General features: G+C 53.9%; 1 protein-coding gene across 1 annotated transcript; it reads left to right on the forward strand.

Moving 5' to 3' along the window:
- The first annotated feature begins 182 nt into the window (after window positions 1–182).
- On the forward strand, window positions 183–20,083 carry PTPRN (protein tyrosine phosphatase receptor type N). Its single transcript, XM_061147907.1, has 23 exons — window positions 183–353; window positions 1,774–1,824; window positions 2,086–2,199; window positions 4,901–4,997; window positions 5,933–6,194; window positions 6,276–6,630; window positions 7,059–7,190; window positions 8,425–8,459; window positions 9,126–9,400; window positions 9,614–9,700; window positions 10,009–10,088; window positions 10,283–10,347; window positions 11,002–11,220; window positions 11,646–11,846; window positions 11,947–12,094; window positions 12,246–12,319; window positions 12,534–12,611; window positions 12,734–12,853; window positions 14,100–14,266; window positions 17,492–17,545; window positions 18,202–18,266; window positions 18,483–18,556; window positions 18,762–20,083. The coding sequence occupies exons 1-23, from the start codon at window positions 239–241 to the stop codon at window positions 18,831–18,833; spliced, it is 2,940 nt and encodes a 979-aa protein (XP_061003890.1). The 5' UTR covers window positions 183–238; the 3' UTR covers window positions 18,834–20,083.
- The last annotated feature ends 40 nt before the right edge of the window (window positions 20,084–20,123 follow it).

The raw sequence follows: 20,123 nt of genomic DNA on the forward strand, positions 1-20,123 counted from the left end.
GAGTAGGAGCCCCACGAAGACTGAGCTTTTACGCCACGAATGACGCAAATCGACGCCAGAGCCGGGGGTGGGGATGTCGTCACCAGCCGCCTGGGGTTGGCAGAGTTGCGGCGAGAGGGGCGTGTAGACCCCGCCTCGGTGGGTGGGGAGTGGCAGGCTCCGCCTCGGCCCCGCTGGCAGGCTCTGGCCGGCGTAGCTGCGGCTCTGGCTGCTGGGCTGGAGAGCCGAGCCGGGAAGGATGCGGCTCCCAGGGCGGCCTGGGGGTCCCGGGGGATCGGGGGGTCTCCGGGTGCTCCTCTGTCTGCTGTTGCTGGGCAGCCGCCCGGGAGGCTGCAACGCCATTAGTGCCCACGGTCAGGAGGAAACGGGGGGTGGGGGAGGGTGCCGAGAGCAGAACTCGGTGGGGTGTGCTGGGGGTGTGGAGGGGAGGGAGTGGGAAGTATCACGAAGGTGGGAACCTCGGCTGGAAGGTGTGTGTGGAGTGGGGTCGGGGGATGCCCGTTGAGCGGAGAAAGAAGAGAGGGCATCTGCGAGGAAAGGGGCGTAGGCCTGGAGGTGGGGCTGGGAACCCGGGGGCGGGACCTAAGAGAAGAGGGCTCAGGGCAAGTTTGGGGAGAAGGAATGGGGGTGCGTGTGGACAGAGGGACCTAGAGACGGGACGCAAGAGAAGAAAGTGTCCCCGAGGCGCCAAAAAGTGGCGGCGCTGAGGGGTGGAGGAGGGGAGGGAAAGAGAGAGAACCGCGATTTCCAGGCAGTAGAAGTCGGGCCCACGAGCTCCGGGGTCCCAGATTTCCGTAGAGGATCAAGCCAGGCGAAGGGCCAGGGTTTCTCTTCTTTTCTGGAGAGGCCAATCGCTGTAATCTGATCTCCGATACGAAGCGGACGGCGGGGGAAGGGGGCCAAAGAGGGTGAAGAGGGAGGGGTCGTCTCCCGCCCCCTCCCCACAGCCAGGCCTGGTGCTGACTCACATCTGAGCGGACGGAGACAGTCAGCGCTGACTCATGGGCAGGGGGAGGGTGGGGGCCGGGGGCGCGTGGGGGAAGGGGCGCAAGCTCGCAGTCTGACGCCCTCCTTCCCCATCCGGCTTGGAGGCCAGGGCAAGGTACTTCCTGTGGCGCTGCGGGTTGGTTAGGGTGGAAGATGAAGGCTGGAATGGCGGAGAGGTCAGGTCCTTTGAAGGCTCCTCACCCTGCCGCCCTTCCCTCCCCCATAACTGCTTCCAGGCAAACCCTCAGAGGCGCAGGGCTCTGAGCTTCAGCACCGCGAACAGCGCCAACAGGGCTAGGGACACGGACTGTAGGGACAGTGTGGAGCCATCCCACCCTTTCCCATGCTAAGCAGAAGTATGCTGGGGTTCCCATCTCTTCTGAGTCCCAGGCCATCACAAGATACTTTTGGAGATATGGGAAGGAAAGTCTCTTTTCCCTCTGAATTTGGACATAAACTACCCCGCAGTAATTCTATCAGAGTAGAAATCTATGATTCTCCACCATCACCACCCCCATGCACCTGAAAGGCTTCTTTTCCCCATTACTCAGTTAAACAAACTGAGGCTTTTAGGGAAAGAATCCAAACTTGCAGATCTTTGAAACCCAAAGCCAGATCCTCCTCTTAAGAAGAGGAGGCCTCTGCCCTCCTCTCCTCCCAGCTTAAAGCCTTCCTTAGAATGAAAGACTGGATCCCACCTGGTTCCCCCTTCCCTAGCCTGTTCATCCATCTGACCACTATGTGCATGGGGGAGTCTGAGCCTCTCTGCTCACCTGTTCTTTACAGGCTGTCTGTTTGATCGCAGACTCTGCTCTCACCTTGAAGTCTGTATTCAGGGTGAGTGAAACCAAACATAGGATTTACAAGTGGGCGGGGGGGGGGGGGGAGGGTACACAATGAGAAAGTAGTGTGAGTGTGGGTGGGTGCCTGGAAGTCAGAAGGGGAAATGCACTTGGAGAGAAGAAGGGGGGATGGCCTGGGGGAGCAAAGCTCTCTGAAGCCAAGAGAGGAGATAGAGACAGAGCTGTCTATTTGCAACCTGGACTTTGGAAGGCCTTTTGCCCAAACCCCCTGCTGACACCACTTTTGTGCTCTTAGATGGCTTGTTTGGACAGTGCCAGGTGGGAGTGGGGCAGGCCCGGCCCCTTTTGCAAGTCACATCCCCAGTTCTTCAGCGCTTACAAGGCGTGCTCCGGCAGCTCATGTCCCAAGGTGAGGTCTAGATGCATTGGAGGAGAGAGGCTGTAACTTGGTTGGATGAGATGGGAGGGACCACCTGACTCCAGGTTTTCTCTCATGGAACATTCCTATCACACTCACTGTGCAGCCTCACCTTCCCAGACCTTCCTGGAGACAGGAGTGGGGGTGGAACTCTAGAGATAGGCTGTTCACACTTAGACTCTCTGGAGGAATCCAGAGGAGGCTTCTAGAAGAAGCCACTGGAAGAGGCCAGCATTCATCTCTTTGAGATCAGCCCACTCTCTGGAACTGACTGAGTACTCCAGAGCTGTGAATCCTGGGGTCTTCAGCCAGGAGAACACCCCACTCACTCAATTCATTCATTCAACCATACTTATTGGGTACTTCTATGTGGCAAACATAGTTTTAGGTGCTTGAGATTTATTAAGGGGTGAAATGAAGATCTCTGCCTACTGGAGTTTATATTCAGGAGATGAAGGGAGGGACTACATTATATAAATTAGAAAACATTAGTATGTTAGAAGGGGATAAGAGCCATGGAAAAAAACAATTACAGCAGGATAAAGGGATCAGAAATGGTGAGGTAGGAGGCCATAGTATTAAAATGAGTGGTCAAGATAGATCTTATTGAGGCTATGAAATTTGAATAAATACATCAGGGAAGTGGGGATGTTTTCCAGAAGGTTATCTTAGGAAACAGTGTTTTGGTTGGCCAATGATCTAGAACAAAAGCCCTAAGATAGGAGCATGAGTTTGAGGAACACCATGGAAAACATCTCTACAGAAGGCTGTAGAGGAGTGATGGAGATGCAGAGCAGAAGATGCAGTCAGGTAGGTAATGATGTTCTAAGATTTTATAGGAGAATGTGTGGACATTGACTGTACTCTGAGTAAAAGAGGAAAGCATCACAAGGTTTCAGCATAGGGGTGCTTGATATCACTTCTACTTTAAAAGGATCTCTCTTGCTGCTGTGTTGAGAATAGAATGTAGGGAATCAATGGTACACACCGAAACACTAAACATTAAAATATTAACTATGCAGAAGTATCAACTTGGGGAAGGGGGGGAGCTCAGTTTTGAGTATACTGAGTTCGAGATATCCACTCAATTAGAATGGAAAGTTGAGTATATAAGATTGGGTTTTGAAAGAGAGAGAGAAGTCTGAAGCAGAGATATAAATTTGGAATTCTTTGGCATACAGAGGTAATTAAACCTATGAGGTGGATGAAATAGTCAAAGGATTGAGTCAATATGAAGAAAAGCCCTAAAGAATTCTATTAAGAGGACCAGGAGAAGGAGTGGAATCAACAAGGGAGGCTGAGAAGGGGGAGCCAATGGGGTAGAAGGAGAAACAAGAGTGTTTGGTGTCCTAGAAGCTAAGTGAGAGTGTATCAAGGGGGAAGGAGTGATCAACAGTGTCAAATGATGGTGGTAGCTTAAGTAAGATGAGATTTGAGAACTGACCTTAGATTTAGATATGCAGAAGCCACTGGTGATCTTGATGATAGCAGTTTTAGTAGAATAGTTGTGGGGGGGGGGAATCCTGAATAGAGGGGGTATGAGGGAATGGGAGGAAAGGAAATGGATACAGCCAGCAGAAATAACACTTTCAGAGTCTTGCTACAAATAAATGGGGTGACAGTTGGAGGGGAATGTGGGATTCAAGCAGTATTTTTATTATAAGATGGGAGAAATTGCATTGTGTTTGTATGTGAATGGGAATAATTCAGTAGACAACAGGTGAAAATGATGATATAGGAGAAAGGGGAGAATTGTGGGGAAGATGTTCTTGAATAGGTAGCAGGGGATGAAATCTAGTGCCCAAGTGGAGGACTGGCCTTTTATAGAAACACAGATAGTTCATCTAATGTTAATAGGGAAAAAGGCAGGTATAGATCCCATGATATGAGTTAAGAGCAGTATGAGTATTAATCCAGAAGCAAGGAAAAAGGAATGGGAGTAGGTGGGACTATAAAGTGGGAGGTTATCCTTTTAGAATAGATGACTGACTTTTCCTGCAAGCAGCGTTCATGGAGGGAAATGGTCAAATAGGAGATCTGCTCTCAGGATAAGATGATGTTGATGAAGGCTTAAAACAGGTGTATAATGCTTTGGAAGTTTCCAAGCATTTTCAAGTCCCTAATTGCATTTAATCTTTACTACAGACCCATAAAGTATATGTTATTCCCACTTAAACCACCACCACCACCACAAATAAAGAAAACTAAGGTTCAGGATCAATATAAATAAGATTAATAATAATATTGATGATGATGATGATGATGATAACATTTATTGAATACTCATGATGTGTCAGGTACTATTCTAACCATTTTATATTGTATTTTAATTATCACAACAATTTTAGGAGGTATAACCCCCCATTTTCCAGATGAGAGCACTAAGGCTCAGAGAGGCTCAGCTAAGAACATACAGTTAGTAAGTGGCAGAGGATTAAAACCCAGTCTCACCGGAGGCAGTCTCACTTCTAGATCTGCACCTGGGGGCGGGGTTGGGGGGGATGCGGAAAGGACAGCTCAGATCACACATCAGGTCTCTGGACCCCCTCCACTGCTCCTTGGCTCTGCCCAGTTCAGTACACTGCAGGGTAGAGGGTACAGTTTTGATCTGCACTGGCCCCTGTTACTAAGCCCTCAAACTGTTCCAAGCCTGAGGGACAATCTCCATCTCACTCTTTTCTCTCCCTGGAAGGACTATCCTGGCATGATGACCTTACCCAGTATGTGATTTCCCAGGAGATGGAGCGTATCCCCAGGCTTCGCCCCCCAGAGCCTCATCCAAGGGACAGGTAGGCATCATTTGTCATCAGCTCTAGCGTGGCAAGGCTGGTGCATCTGTGGTCCTCCTGAGGGAGAGAGGAAAGTACGTACAGCGAGCAGCAGGCTGAGGCTCTGGAGTGGTCATTTGATATGCTCATATGCCCAACATGAGCTGAGCTCATCCCTGGGCATCTAGCAAAACAAGGGGATTCAAAACTGGGTTTTGTTTTTTTTTTTTTGCTGGATAAAGTATTTTCTTAAAATTTTTATCATAGCATAGTTGATTCACAATGTTAAAGACTGTTTTGAAACATTTGGACATTTGGCATTTTAAAAGAAGCATCAAAGCAGTCATCATGGAACAGATTAGAATTTTGTCAGACTGAGACTGTTTAATGTTCAGTTTTATTATTACATGGTAGGAGGTACCATCTTCTTATTGTGGCTAGGGGCTCTGAAGGCATCAATCAGGCCCTGTAAAGCAAAGGAAAGTAAATGAGGGGTTGGGGCTCAGAGGATGATACCAGGTGAAGAAGGCAGAGTGGGGTAGGGCGGGACACAGCATTGAATGTTTGGATGTGTACTTGGGGACATGCACACAGGGGAAACGGAGCAAGTTTCAGCCACAGTTCATCTAGAGCAGTTCCCAGCTCCCTTCCCCTGCTCCCCACTGTCCCCTTTTCTGTCCTTAGCCTCATTCTTCATCAGCTCTGCTGCTGTGTTTCAGGGACCCAGGCACGCTTACCAGGGAGGTGCTGACCTCTACCCAGGCGTAGACCTCTGGCCCTTCTCCATGCTATTCTCTCCTCTACTGAGGCTACCTCATGTCTTGAGAGATCAGGTTTACTTTAGGCTAAGCCTGCCTGGCCCCCAGCATCTCTGCCTCCTAGATTCTGTACACTCTTGCCCCACACAGCCAACATGCACACGCATACACACACACACACTTTGCTCTCCTCCTCAGATCTGGCTTGGTGCCCAGGAGACCTGGTCCCGCTGGGGAGCTGCTTTTACAGGGCATCCCCACTGGCTCCGCCCCAGCTCCGCAGCCCCGGCTTCCTCGACCTTCCACAGGCGGGGGCGGAGCTGGGGCGGGCTCCCCCCTGTCCCCTTTGCAGGCTGAGCTGCTGCCCCCTCTCTTGGAGCATCTGCTGCTGCCCGCACAGCCCCCGCATCCTGCCCTGAGTTATGAACCTGCCCTGCTGCAGCCCTACCTGTTCCATCAGGTGAGCCCTAGACACCGCCCCCTCCCAACCCCAATCCCCATGCTGACATCTGCTCTTATCCCAATCTCTGGTTTCCCACAGTTTGGCTCCCGCGACAGCTCCCGGGGCTCAGAGAGCTCCCCAGGAATGGTCAGTGTGGACCCCCTGCCCAAGGCTGAAGCCCCTGCCTTCCTCAGCCGAACTGCCTCCAAGGGCATGTTTGGGGCTCACCCTGGCCACTCCTATGGGGACCCCCCAGGGCCTCCACCTGCTCAGCTTTTCCAGGAGTCAGAGCTGTTCTACCTGGCCCAGGAGTCACAAGTGCCCAGCAGGGCCAGGGCACCAAGGCTGCCAGAGCCAGGGGGCAGCAGCCGGGCAGGGGACTCCTCGGAGGGCTATGAGGAGGAAGGACTAGAGGGTCATGGGGAGAAGCCTCCCGCCCCAGCAGAGCAGCCAGGTAACTGCGGCCTCAGCATCCACTCCATGCCTATGGGGCTGCTTCCTAGGGGGGGAGTGTTGAGGGGGGGGTCTGTCCTGACTATGCATGCACTTGTTAATTTGTCCTTAAAGTCATCTGTACACTCAACTAATGCCTACTGACTACCTGCTCTCTGCCAGGCATAAGTAGGCACTGGGGATACAGTAGCGGGTGGAGCTGACATGCCTTCTCCAGCTAGGGAATCAAGGAGTCCCTACTGGGCCTGAAGTTTGGTCTTGGCACCCGAAGGGCTTTCCCCCAAAGTGTGGACATGGATGGGAAGGGGAAGGCATCAGTGTCCTGGAGTTTGAGAAGTTCCTAAATGTGGGGGTCCCCACCCACCTGCAAACTCATCCCATAAGTTCATCCCGGCACCAGTCCCGAACCCTGTGTCTGGCTCCCAGCAGATGTGACTCTGCAGAGAGTGGCCGCTGTGCTGGCGGGCTACGGCGTGGAGCTGCATCAGCTGACCCCGGAGCAGCTCTCTACCCTCTCAACCCTGCTGCAGCTGCTGCCCAAGGGTGCCGGACGAAATCCGGGTGAGTGTCGGGGCAGAGAGACTGCTGGCCCCACAGAGGCCTCTTGCCCCACTTCTCAAGGCCACAAGAAACAGTCTAGAGGGGAAGGGCCAAGCTTAGGGGAGAGAGTTGGTTTGAGACCCGGAGTCATTGACAGCCATGGTCAGGAAGCAAGGGGTGAGGTGGTGAGCTGAGGAGTTAAAGCAGGAAAGGACTGGGAGATGGAAGTAATGGGAAAAGAAGCCAATGAGAGTGTGAGCTGGGGATCTGGAGGCACCGGGAAGGCTAGGCAGAAGATGCTGAGGACCTAAGGCAGGCATGGCCACTGCCAAGAAGCCAATGATTGACAGGTAAGAGAGGACTGCGCAAAGAGTAGCTTTGAGGGATGTGGCCAAAAACAGGGAGGAGTTGATCAAGCAATGGTTGCTCAGAAGGTAAAGAGTCTGCCTGCAATGTGGGAGACCCGGGTTCCATCCCTGGGTTGGGAAGATCCCCTGGAGAAGGAAATGGCAACCCCCACTCCAAAATTCTTGCCTGGAAAATCCCGCGGGTGGAGGAGCCTGGTGGGCTACGGTCTGTGGGGGTCACAAAGAATCGAATACGACTGAAGCAACTAAGCATGCATGCATGAAGCAGAAGGGACTTACCAGGTGGCGCTAGTGGTAAAGAACCTGCCTGCCAATGCAGGAGACATGAGACGTGGGTTTGATCTCTGGGTTGGGAAGATCTCCTAGAGGAGGGCACGGCATCCCGCTCCAGAATCCCATGGCTAGAGGATCCTGGCAGGATACAGTTCATGGGGTCACAAAGAGGCGAATACAACTGAAGTAATTGAGCCCATGATGCAGAAGTCCAGAAGCATGGGGCTTCCCAGGTGGTACCATGGTAAAGAATCCACCTGCCAATGCAGGAGAAACAAGAGAAGTGGGTTCAATCCCTGGGTCAGGAAGATATCCTGGAGAAGGGCATGGAAACCCAGTCCAGTATTCTTGCTTGGAGAATCCCATGGACAGAGGAGCCTGGTAGGCTACAGTCCCTGTGGTCACAAGGAGTCAGACACGACTGAGGGACTAACATACCCAGAGTCATGCGGCCATGCTTAGGATGAACCCAACAACAGCCTTGGTTACTAACTGCGGGGAGAGCCCATGGCAGATGTCACAGACTCCGAGCTACCAGCCTTTTCTCCTACCTGCATTGTGTGGACCTTGGCCTTGGCCCTTTGCCCAGAGTCTTCTTTTTCCTGTCTCTACAGGAGGAGTTGTAAACGTTGGAGCTGACGTCAAGAAAGTGAGTTTGCAACACCTCCCTGACCCATAAGGCAGCAAACGCCCTTAGCTGAAATCTAAATTTCAGGTTCAGGACCCAGAATCTGTATTCTCTGACCCTTCAACAGAGGTCCAGAGGCTGCAAGACATTGTTTAAAGTCTCACCTCAGGCTGAAGGCAGAGCTGGGACCGGACGCAAGAATTCTTGATTCACTGCTTTTTTCACTGGTGTCAGACCACGCTGAAATAAGATCCTTAGGCGAAGGGAGGGACGGAGGCAGGCAGGCTCCTGACCGCCCTATAGCTTGAGGCACTCTGTCTGTTTCAGACGTTGGATTTCTAAGATTGTGTGGCTAAACAAAGTCGAAAAAGCACTGCCTGCCTGTTCATCTCCTCCTGTAACTCTAGCTTTCCTCACTCTGGAGTTTTTCCCCAGTCCAGCCCCATCCTGTCGATTATTCCTTATCATGAATAGTCACTCATTCAGCCCTTTATTCATTCATTCATTCCTCCGCTTGGTTCACTTTCCTGGATGCCCTCTCGGTATCCAATGCTGACCTGGGCCTGGGGATAGAAAGAGAAACAAGTCATAAGCACCCCTATGGGAGCTCAGGATCCAGATTGTAGACCCCCTCTCCCTAATCCTTTCACTGTTAGAGACCCTACCTCTATCCTCTCTTCTAAACAGACAATGGAGAAGCAGGTTCAGGGTGTAGACCCAGCGGAGCCTCCGCCCCCGACGCCTTCCCTGCCTGGATCCCCCACTGGCAGTTCCACCTCCCACAAAGCCCAGAAGGAGCTGAGCGCCGGATCCTCTGAGTCCACCAAAGCTGCTGGACCCCCCGCCACGCCAGTCCTGGTAGAGAAGAAAAGCCCACTGGGCCAGAGCCAGCCCACCGCGGCGGGGCAGCCCTCCGCTCGGCCATCAGCAGAGGAATACGGCTACATTGTCACCGACCAGAAGTAAGGGTTCCTACGTGGGGCAGCCTCTTGGTCCCTTGGGGGTTGGGCTGGCCTGCCTGGCCAGAAGCAAAGAGCAGAAGTGCAGATGTGAAATAGATGGGGCAGGGGGTACTGCTCTGCACCCCTGGATGTCTCGGCACCCTTGGAGGGTGTTTCAAGAAAGTGGCCAAGAGGGTCCCCACTTTCCTTCCTCTACCGGCTCCACAACTCCAGGCCCCTGAGTCTGGCTGCAGGAGTGAGGCTGCTGGAGATCCTGGCTGAGCACGTGCACATGTCGTCGGGCAGCTTCATCAACATCAGGTGGGGCTCTATCTGGCTGGGGCAGCAGGTAGCTTGAAGAGGGTGAGGCCTGGGGGGCTCAGGGGAAGAGGGAAAGACAAACTCTGGGTAAGAGGCAGAGGTTAGGTCACAGATGTTTCCAGCTGCATTGAAGGTACAGCCACACTTGGCCTTGCTGCTGGCCTGTCCAGTATCTTCCCTCCTGAAACACCCCTGTATGGCAAGGGTTTCAGCCCCATCCTCTAATAGGGAGAGGGCCAGAGAGGATCTCTCATTTTGAATCTGGGGTCTGTGATGGGTGAGGCAGTAATATACCTCCTATTCGGCAGTGTCGTGGGACCAGCCCTTACCTTCCGCATCCGGCACAATGAACAGAACCTGTCTTTGGCCGATGTGACCCAGCAAGCCGGTAAATACTTCTTGGCCCCAGCCCTGGTTGTATAGACCCAGGCCGGTGGCTGATGCTCTCCTTGAAATATTCCCAGACTTGGGAATATTCCCAGACCCGGACCATATGGGCCCGGCCTGCCACGGGGCATTGCATGGCATGGGGTGGAGACCATATGGGGGCTGGAGAGGATCTGACCTCTGTTCTCCCTGCAGGGTTGGTGAAGTCTGAACTGGAAGCACAGACAGGGCTCCAGATCTTGCAGACAGGAGTGGGACAGGTATGAGATATCCGAAGAATCAGTCAAAAATCCCCTCTGGCTGATGCTGCCCACCAGAAATGAAGGCAGTCTTGGCAGAACAAGAGCTGAAATACTCCACCTTTGCCGAAGCAGCCCTCCTCCATGCAGTTTTCTTTCTGACCAGCAGATGGCCCCAGTGGCTCCAGCTCCCCGCAGGATCAGCCTTCTGTAGGCAGCCAGCTCACCTGGAAGAACAACCTGAGATGGCCCTAGCGGTCCATAGATGTGCTAGAGCAAAGTCTCAAATTTCAAGGGAAAACATTACACAGAAAGGACTTTGAACTCAAAATATGCTTCTGTTACGCATCCAACACTGATGCCTCATGTTCTACTATTTGACTTCCTGGGTCTCTATACTTCTCTACGCCCATTTTTAAATGCAAAAACTCCTAGGGAGAGTCACCCACTAAGTCTCTGGCAGTACAGTGTGGTTGAGTTGGTCCCATGGGGATTGAGAAAGAAGGATCTTGGGTCTATATGAGTCCCTCTGCCTGTACCACCATGCCACTGCCTCTCAGCTTTTCCCCAGGAGACATCCTAGCAGGGAGTGGGGTGTGGGACAGGGGTGAGGAGCAGCTCCTAAGTCTCCCCCCACCACCACTGCCCCCCTTGATTCTAACCTTGTTCCCACAGAGGGAGGAGGCAGCCGCCGTCCTTCCCCGACCGGCCCACAGTGCTTCTCCCATGCGGTCCGTGCTCCTTACTCTGGTGGCCCTGGCGGGGGTGGCTGGGCTGCTCGTGGCCCTGGCAGTGGCTCTGTGTGTGCGGCAGCATGCGCGACAGCGGGACAAGGAGCGCCTGGCCGCCCTGGGGCCCGAGGGGGCCCATGGTGACACCACCTTTGAGTACCAGGTGTGCATCCCCAGAAGCTTGTTGATGCAAGGGGATGGAAGGGGCTCAGGAGTCTGGGTCTCATGTAAGATGAGGGCAGGGAGTTGGGTATCCAGGCAGGGGCTGGAGAAGCCCCAGCAGGGGTGTCGTGGGGGCATTTTGAATGGATGGGAATTGAGAACAGGTGGTTCCTGAAGTTCTCCCCAATACCACCACTCAGGGGGTTCTGGATTCTGCTCTGTAATATCTGAGGTTGTCATGGGCCACACCCAAGCAGAACAGCCCTGGAAAGGATGAGACCCAGGGCAGAAGACCCCACCCCAGAGGAGACAGGTTTCATTCAAAAGCAATCCAGGACCATCCTAAGGACTCTGTTGAACTGAGTCCAGGACTCTGCTGAAAAGCCTTCAGGAGAACATGGATCCCACCCTGTCCTTCTTCTGCAGGATCTATGCCGCCAGCACATGGCCACAAAGTCCCTGTTCAACCGGGCGGAGGGTCCGCCCGAGCCTTCTCGGGTGAGCAGCGTGTCCTCGCAGTTCAGCGACGCCGCCCAGGCCAGCCCCAGCTCCCACAGCAGCACCCCGTCCTGGTGTGAGGAGCCCGCCCAAGCCAACATGGACATCTCCACAGGACACATGATTCTGGTCAGGATGGGGCGTGGGCCCAGAGGCGGGGAGGGGACCGGGTGGTGGGAGGGGCATGGCTGGCAGTGGGGGCCGGCACCAGGCTGTGGTGTCCCTGCAGGCCTACATGGAGGACCACCTCCGGAACAGGGACCGCCTGGCCAAGGAGTGGCAGGCCCTGTGTGCCTACCAGGCGGAGCCCAACACCTGTGCCACCGCCCAGGGCGAGGGCAACATCAAAAAGAACCGCCACCCTGACTTCCTACCCTGTGAGTGAGTCCTGCTGGCCCAGCTTTCCGTCTGCTGGGAGTCCAGAGGGCTTGGGGTAGGGGCTGGGCTCCTGGTTCAGGCTGAGTGGCAGAAGTGCCAGGACCCCAGTGACCGGAGGGGTTTCTGGGGTGGGGTGTGGGGTCTGTGCAGATGACCATGCTCGCATCAAGCTGAAGGTGGAGAGCAGCCCTTCTCGCAGCGATTACATCAATGCCAGCCCCATTGTGAGTGGCTCCCATCTCCTCCCCCATTTTCATCCTGCCCCCACAGACTCCATTTCCCGCTCCCCAATGCCCTGGAATTGTGGGCCTGATATCCGGCATGGAAACAGGAGTTCTGAGGCTCCCCCAGACCCTGGCCTGTTCTCTTTGACCAGACCTCTCCATAATGGCATTTCCTATTCTGGTTCACGCCACGATGTATTTTCCCTACCCCCAGATTGAGCACGACCCTCGGATGCCAGCCTACATAGCCACACAGGGCCCACTGTCGCATACCATTGCAGACTTCTGGCAGGTGGGCTTTTGGAGGCAGGGTGTCTCCAGGGACTGGGGGCCCTTGTGGGCAGCCAGGGCCAACCAGGTCCCAGGGAGGTTAGAATGGAGCTTACCTGGGTGCTGGACATCATCTGTCCCTAGATGGTGTGGGAGAGTGGCTGCACTGTCATCGTCATGCTGACCCCGCTGGTGGAGGATGGTGTCAAGCAGTGTGATCGCTACTGGCCGGATGAGGGTTCCTCCCTCTACCACGTATATGAGGTCAGCAGAACCCCATGGCCAGGAGACAATGGGGGTGGGGAAAGTGGATGGTGCACCATTCATACACGTGCAACTGTATGTGTATATATAAACATCCAGGTACTACACATATTCACACATGCTGTGCTGTGCTGTGCTTACTCACTCAGTTGTGTCCAACTCTTTGAGACCCCATGGACTGTAGCCCGCCAGGCTCCTCTGTCCATGGGGATTCTCCAGGCAAGAATACTGGAGTGAGTTGCCATGCCCTTCTCCAGGGGATCTTCCCAACCCAGGAATTGAACCCAGGTCTCCCACATTGCAGGTGGATTCTTTACCATCTGAGCCACCAGGAAAGCATTCACATACATATATATATATGCATATACATGTGTGTATGTTTGTGTCCAGTCTAGGGCTGAAAAGCACTTGTAGGGACCTATGATGAAAGGTACAGATATAAAACTGTAAAACCACCGAAACTAAGGTAAAAAGCTAGGAGCCAGGAGTACAGTTTTGAGACAGGGAAGATAAGTATACTCAAAGACCAAGACTTAGTCCTACTTTTATTGAGTCTAGTTTAGATCTGAGTTTCCTGGAGGCCAAAGCAAAGAAGGAAATGCTGCCAAACACATATGTTGCTTATGAAAAATAGAAAAAAACTGGGGTGTCTGGGAAGAGACAAAGTAGAGGAAGGAGAAACATTCCTGACCAATGGGAAGTGACCCCCCTCCCATAAAACAAGAGATGTTATTTGCACAACAGAAGCTTCTTATCTCTAAATGAGCTCTGGATAACAAATTTTCAGCATTAGATGAGCATGCAATACTTTTTCTTTTTAAGTTTCAAAAATTGGTCCTGCTTGGGGTTAAAGAAAAAAAAATCAAATGAAAATACAGAATTTTATCAAGGTTTATGGTGTGTGTGTAGCACAGATACTTTGCTAGTCTCTGCGCAAAAGAGGAAGGAGAAACTGATTTCAGGAAGCACACAGGACCTCCCGGAGGGTCCAGTGGTGAAGAATCCGAGCTGCCACTGCAGGGAGTGTGGGTTCGAACCCTAGTCGGGGAGCTAAGAGCCCGCTGTGCGGCCAAAAGGACTAGTTGTGTCTAGATGGAAAAGCCACCAGTTGTCCTGAGCAGACCATAAGTGATACAGACGGCTAGGGTTCTTGGGGATAGTTGGGTGAGCTTCCCAATTGGCCTGGGAGGCCGGGAGGATTTGGAGAGGCCCTGCCACGCTCAGGCCTGCGCCCCCACCCTCGCAGGTGAACCTGGTGTCGGAGCACATCTGGTGCGAGGACTTCCTGGTGCGGAGCTTCTACCTGAAGAACGTGCAGACCCAGGAGACACGCACGCTCACGCAGTTCCACTTCCTCAGCTGGCCGGCAGAGGGCACCCCGGCCTCCACCCGGCCCCTCCTGGACTTCCGCAGGTGAGCGAGCGCCCCTGGGCGGTGGGGCAGCCCGAGGAAGGCTCCCGGAAGCCCGGGAGAGAGCAACCCAGGAGCAAGGGGGCCGGGAGCCGGGCTCTGGCGTCTCCCCGCAGCCCATCAGCTCCTCCTGGGGCCCCAGGTCAGGAGAGGCAGGCCCTCTCGCCCGACCTGGAGCCTCAGCTTCTGGTCCGCTGGTGCCCCCTTATAGACACCCCCAAACCAGGACTGACTCTGACCTCCTGGCGTCCCCTTCCGGACACCCCCCTCCCCCCAAAACCAGGACTGACGTTCTGTCTCGCTGTGCCCATCCGTCCACTGCTGTGGTCCAGCTCCTGACTGCTCGCTCTCTCTGCTGGCTGGCTGCCTCTTCCCTCTCTCTTGCCCTCTTTTTCTATCTCCCACTCTTTCTCCATAACCACCTTCTCCCCCCACCCCCCCATACCATGAAAGGCTCATCTTATTTCTAACCCCCTCCTCTCCCCTCTCCTTCTCCTTGATCCTTGCTGTCTATTTCCTCTTGTCCTGCGTTTCCTGGTGTCCTCTACGTCTTCTGTCCCCTTGCTTTCTCTCACTCCCCCCTGCCTCCTCCCTTCTTTACCCTGTGTCTCTTTGCCTCTGTTTTTATTTCTTTCCCTCTTTCCCTCCCTTCCTTCCCGCTTTTTCTCCCCCACCCTCCCTCTCGCCCTCAGCTCTCTCTCCATCATTCTGTCTCACAGTCTGTCTCACTCCCCAACTCCAGCCACATTTCCCCGCTCTGTACCTCTCCCTGTTCCATCTCTCAGCTATTTCCTCCACCTCCCTCCCATCTCTGCCTATTTACTCTGTCTCTCTCTGTCTCTGTCTCCCCCCTCCTCTCTTTCTCTACATGTCTCTGTCTCCGTTGCTCTGTCTGTCTCCCCTCTCTGTCTCCTCCCTCTTCTCTCTCTCTCTCTCACGGCTGCCAGCGTCATTTTTGTGATCTGCAGCTAGTATTCTCACTCCAGTTGCATAGTCACAAAAGTGATCACTGGCAGGTGTGGCCGCTGCACGGATGGGACATGAGGACCTGTGGCCCAGGGACCAGCCGGAAGGGCGCTGGGAGAGCTGGGGGGCTGCGGAGACTCAGGGAAGGGACAAATACTATCAAGGGGGGGGGGAATCTCTAGACTCCTGGGGACTCACAGAACCAGGTGGGGGCTGGGACAGGAAACCGACAGGGGGACTTGCCCTCTTCAGATGCTGAAACCATGTCCAGGCCTCCAGAGCACCCTGCCTTCCCTCCACAGATAGGTGGTGAGAAGCCTGCTGCCGTGGCAGGGACCTCACCCACACTGCAGCTTCCTCCTGCTTCTCTGCCCCTTGCCAGGCCGGTCTGAGGTCTCTAGGTGCTGGGCAGAAAGCAGAGGAGCAGAACTGGGGTGGGAACCTGGGGGTAGTTTCTGAGCCTCAGACAATGGTTTCTAACTGGGGTCCATGCAAGCTGAAGTACAGGCTTCTCAAAGGCACCATCAAGGGTATCAGGGGTATTTTTTGTTTTCCATATTTTAAAATATTTATAAAATGAGTGCATGGACCTATTTTAAGGCTGCACAGGTAAGTGAAAGGGTTATATTTCTTTGCTTCAGGCTGGAATTATGTAAACTCAATTGGCATTAGACACCCAGAACAAATTAATTGCTTCTTAATAAATACTGTTTTGGTGAAGGTCCATCAGAGGGAAGGCAAAATAAATTTTTAATCTTAGAAAATGACTCTGATCAAGTTCCTTGACCTGCATCTGTTTCTTACCTGTGAAATGAGATTGATGACCCATACCTTAAGGGATTGTTACAAAAGCCAACAGCATGAAATCTATAAAATCTACTTTAAGTGCCAGGCACATAGCAAAGGTAAAAGTGAAAGTCGCTGAGTCGTGTCCAGCTCTTTGTGACCCCCTGGACTATGCAGTCCATGGAATTCTCCAGGCCAGAATACTGGAGTGGGTAGCCTTTCCCTTCTCCAAGGGATCTTCCCATCTCAGGGATAGAATCCAGGTCTCCTGCATTGCAGGTGGATTCTTTACCAGCTGAGCTACCCGGGAAGCCCCAGCACATAGCAAAGGCTCTGTTAATTCTAAGTACTATTTGTTGTCATTATTTTTAACTGACTGGGGGCCACCGTGACAACTTCTGTTCAACCCCAGCCCTGATCTACCAGCCGATACGCTAAGGAATCATGTGGACTCCTAGAAAACCATTCAAAGTCACCTGGCCCCAGCAAGCCTGGGGGTACCAGACTGGGGGACCACTAAGTTCCAAGTTCCTCTGAAATGCTCTAATAACCCCTCAGAAGGCTCTCCCTCGCCCTTGTCCTTTGGGAGTATCAGGAGTCTGCAAGTGACTCTCAAATCAGGAATGTCGTAAGGAGCAACAGCAGGTTGGACTGGGCCATGAAAGAGGGAGAGCCCACCTGCTCCTTGCTGAGCTGCTGTCCAAGAAGCAGAGTCTGAGGTCCAGGTAGACCCACAGTCTGAATATGACCCAGTCACAGAGCACCTGTGCTGGGGTAAGACTTATCCAGGGAGACAGTGGGCAGCAGCATATTCAGAGCTGAGGGGTTGTCATCCCCTTGATAGCAGAACTCTGCACCCAGGGCTACAACCAGACCTCACTGCTGGTGAGGACCACAAGGAGCCTGGGTGCAGAGGGGAACACCCAGGGGCAGAGCAATGGTGTGCTCTGACACCCTTGAAGTCACCAGAACACCTATCCTCCCTGAACTTCAGGCAGGGGAGACTGTTAATATTATGGCGTATTATCTTTAATAGTGCCACCATTTAATGAGCACCTACTGTGTGCCAGATTTAGCACTTAGTCCTTTACATGGATTATCTCATAATGCACGTAATAAGAACTCTAAGAAGGAGGTTACTATTACTATCATCCCCATTTTACAGGTAAGAAAACTGAGGCTTGAAAGGTTTTTATCGGTTGATCTGATTTATCAGGTTTTATCTGATAAATTAGAACAACTGATTAATCAGTTGTTCCAGGTGTAGAGCCTAGGCCCGTAGTGACAAGGCAAGCCCAGTGCCCCCCACACCATCTCTGGTTCTTGGCCTCCAGCCCCGATTCCTCCGTCCAGCCCTCTTCCCTCCTCGGCCCTGAGCAGGTGGGGAGAAAAGGAAGACAGGCCCACAGGTGTGTTTCTCAGTTCCCCTTTCCCTCTGCGGGTGCCCCCTGGCCTCATGACCATTTCTTGTTGCAGGAAGGTGAACAAGTGCTACCGGGGCCGCTCCTGCCCCATCATTGTGCATTGCAGGTGCGTACGGGGTTGGAGGGGGCTGGGGGGGATGGATGGGGGCAGGCCAGGCCCAAGCCAGAGGGCCCTGAAGGGGGCACATTCCTGGTTCCCGCCCCCTCTCTGGTCCTGCTCTCTGTGAGCATCTCCCAAGCACGCTGCTTGCCTATCCCCTTAATACCAGCAAACAACAGCCCATGGGCCAAATTCAGCACACCATCTATTTTCTTAATGGCCCATGAGCTAAGAATGACGTTCCCATTTTTAAATAGTTGAAGGAAAAAAAAAGAACACACGACAGAGGCTATGTGTGGCCCACAAAGTTGAAAATATTTACCATCTTGCCATTTACATAAGACGTTGGCTGAAGGAAAGCCTGGCCAGTGACTGGAAATGGCTATTGCCATTCTCTCTCACTGCCTCCACCTCGGGGTGGAGCCAGGGCTCTCCTTTTCAGTTGACTCACTGCCCAAGACACACCCCAGGAGTCACAGGCTCCCCACTCAAGGCCCAATTCCCAGGACCCAGGAGCTATGACCCCATCCCTCATCCTTGGCTCACTCATGCCCTCCAACCCTGCAGCTAACCCTCAGGGCTCCACCCCAAGCCTCCGTGTCCCCTCCCCTCCCCCTTCCTGCTGGGTCCCCAACTCAGCCTGTCACCATCTCCTCCTGCAGCGACGGTGCCGGGAGGACGGGCACCTACATCCTCATTGACATGGTCCTGAACCGCATGGCCAAAGGTGAGGCCCCTCCCCGCCACGGCTCCAGCCCAGCCCCAGATTAGAGTCTCCTCAGCCCCTGGGGTCACAGGAGTTTGTGGAGGGCAGGTCGCCACACCCCCAGGCTTTATCCAGTCCTCTGAGCCTCCCATCCCAAGATGCCCCAGGCTTTCTGGGACCTACCCTCCTCTGGACACCCTCTGAGCATCTCTGTGTCCCCACACCCCTCCCCGCCAGGAGTGAAGGAGATTGACATCGCTGCCACACTGGAGCATGTCCGTGACCAGCGGCCTGGCCTTGTTCGCTCGAAGGTGACTGTTTCACTCTACACCCACCCTAGCCATGACCTTTCCCCAGGGAAGGTGGCAGCGGCCTGCCTCTCCTGCCTGCCTCCAAATCTCCCCCAGGAGGGCTCCCTTCTTCTCCCCCAAGTGGCCGCCCCAAAGCCGCCCCCATCCCAGGGCAGGAGCAGAGGCCGGGCCTCCCCATGACCCTCCTCCCTCTGCCCTTCCCCAGGACCAGTTTGAGTTTGCCCTGACAGCTGTGGCGGAGGAGGTAAATGCCATCCTCAAGGCCTTGCCCCAGTGAGACCCCTGGGGCCCCTCGGCGGGCAGCCCGGCCTCCACTCCCTCCTTGCCTGTGTGAGCATCTATCTGCGCACTCGCTCTCACCGCCACACCCGCCACCTCGGCCCCTCCTGGGCGTGTCCAGCCCTTCTAAGAGGAGTGTGTAAGGAAGGGGAAGCCAGAGGGGGCATACAGGAACCCCGGGTGTCCCCTGGGGGAGCTGGCAGCCGGTCAGAAGGAGAGGAAAGTCATGGGTACCAAATTCTACCCACAGTCTCCTCCTGTCCAAGTTCCCTGACCCCCATTTCCCACCACTCTGGATGCTCCTAATATGTCTGTGTGGACACCCTCCGCCCTCCAGTGGGGCTAGAATGGGGCAGAGGGGCCACCATGCCCAGACTGTCCTGCTCTCCTAGCCCCTGCTGCCCGCTGTCCTGCCTCCACAACTCACACTGTGGCCCTTGCCCCTCCTGCCCCCTCCCCTCACCCTTCCGCCACGTGCCACTCAACTCGCTCCCCCTGGCACAAGAGAACATTTCTGGAAAAATCTACTTTTGTATCAAAAATGTGAATAAAGTTAGTGTGTCGTGTGTGCAGCTGCAACCAGACCTCCTACGCGTTTCTCTGCTCTGCTTCCAGGCTTCAGCCCCAGCCTCAGCCTGGAGCGGGCCCCGCTGCATTTCTCAGGAGATGCGGACAATTATGGGAGAGCCGAGCTGTGGAGTCAGGCTCTCCAAGGTGTCCATGGGAGCAAATGACAATCGGGCAGTGGTTTTTCATGCTGCACTTCCTATGAGTCTGATAGTCTCCAAGGTGCTTGACAACCATTAACTGGTTTAATCTTCAGGACTCGCTTCCAGTTATTAGCCCCATTTTACAGACAGAGAGACTGCACAGAACTTGCCTGAGGTACCACGACTAGTTAAGTGGTGGAGTTGGGATTCCAACACAGACATGCTTGGCCTCTTTGCTGCATCTCCTCTTAGTTCTCGGGCAGCAGCTTCGCACTCTTCAGCCTCAAGAATAATATACGTCACGCAGGATGGAAGTTAGGACTAAACGAGGTGATACAGGCCAAGTGCTCGCCACACCTTCAGCAGAAGTAGCTAAACTCTGGTAATGACTCACAGACCAGGCCTGTGAGATGTCACAACATTCATTCACCTGGGGGCAAAGGGCACTTTCTCCCCACTCCCCCAGAATGCCCCCACCCTGTGTGGCCTCAGAGGAGACTCCATCCACACGTCATGTGGCGTCCTGGGACAACAGTGGTACACATAGAAATGAGGCAGAAAGAGCCTTGAGCCTGGTG

This window comes from Dama dama, chromosome 8 (genome assembly GCF_033118175.1).
Source record: "Dama dama isolate Ldn47 chromosome 8, ASM3311817v1, whole genome shotgun sequence".
Taxonomy (NCBI): Eukaryota; Metazoa; Chordata; class Mammalia; order Artiodactyla; family Cervidae; genus Dama; species Dama dama.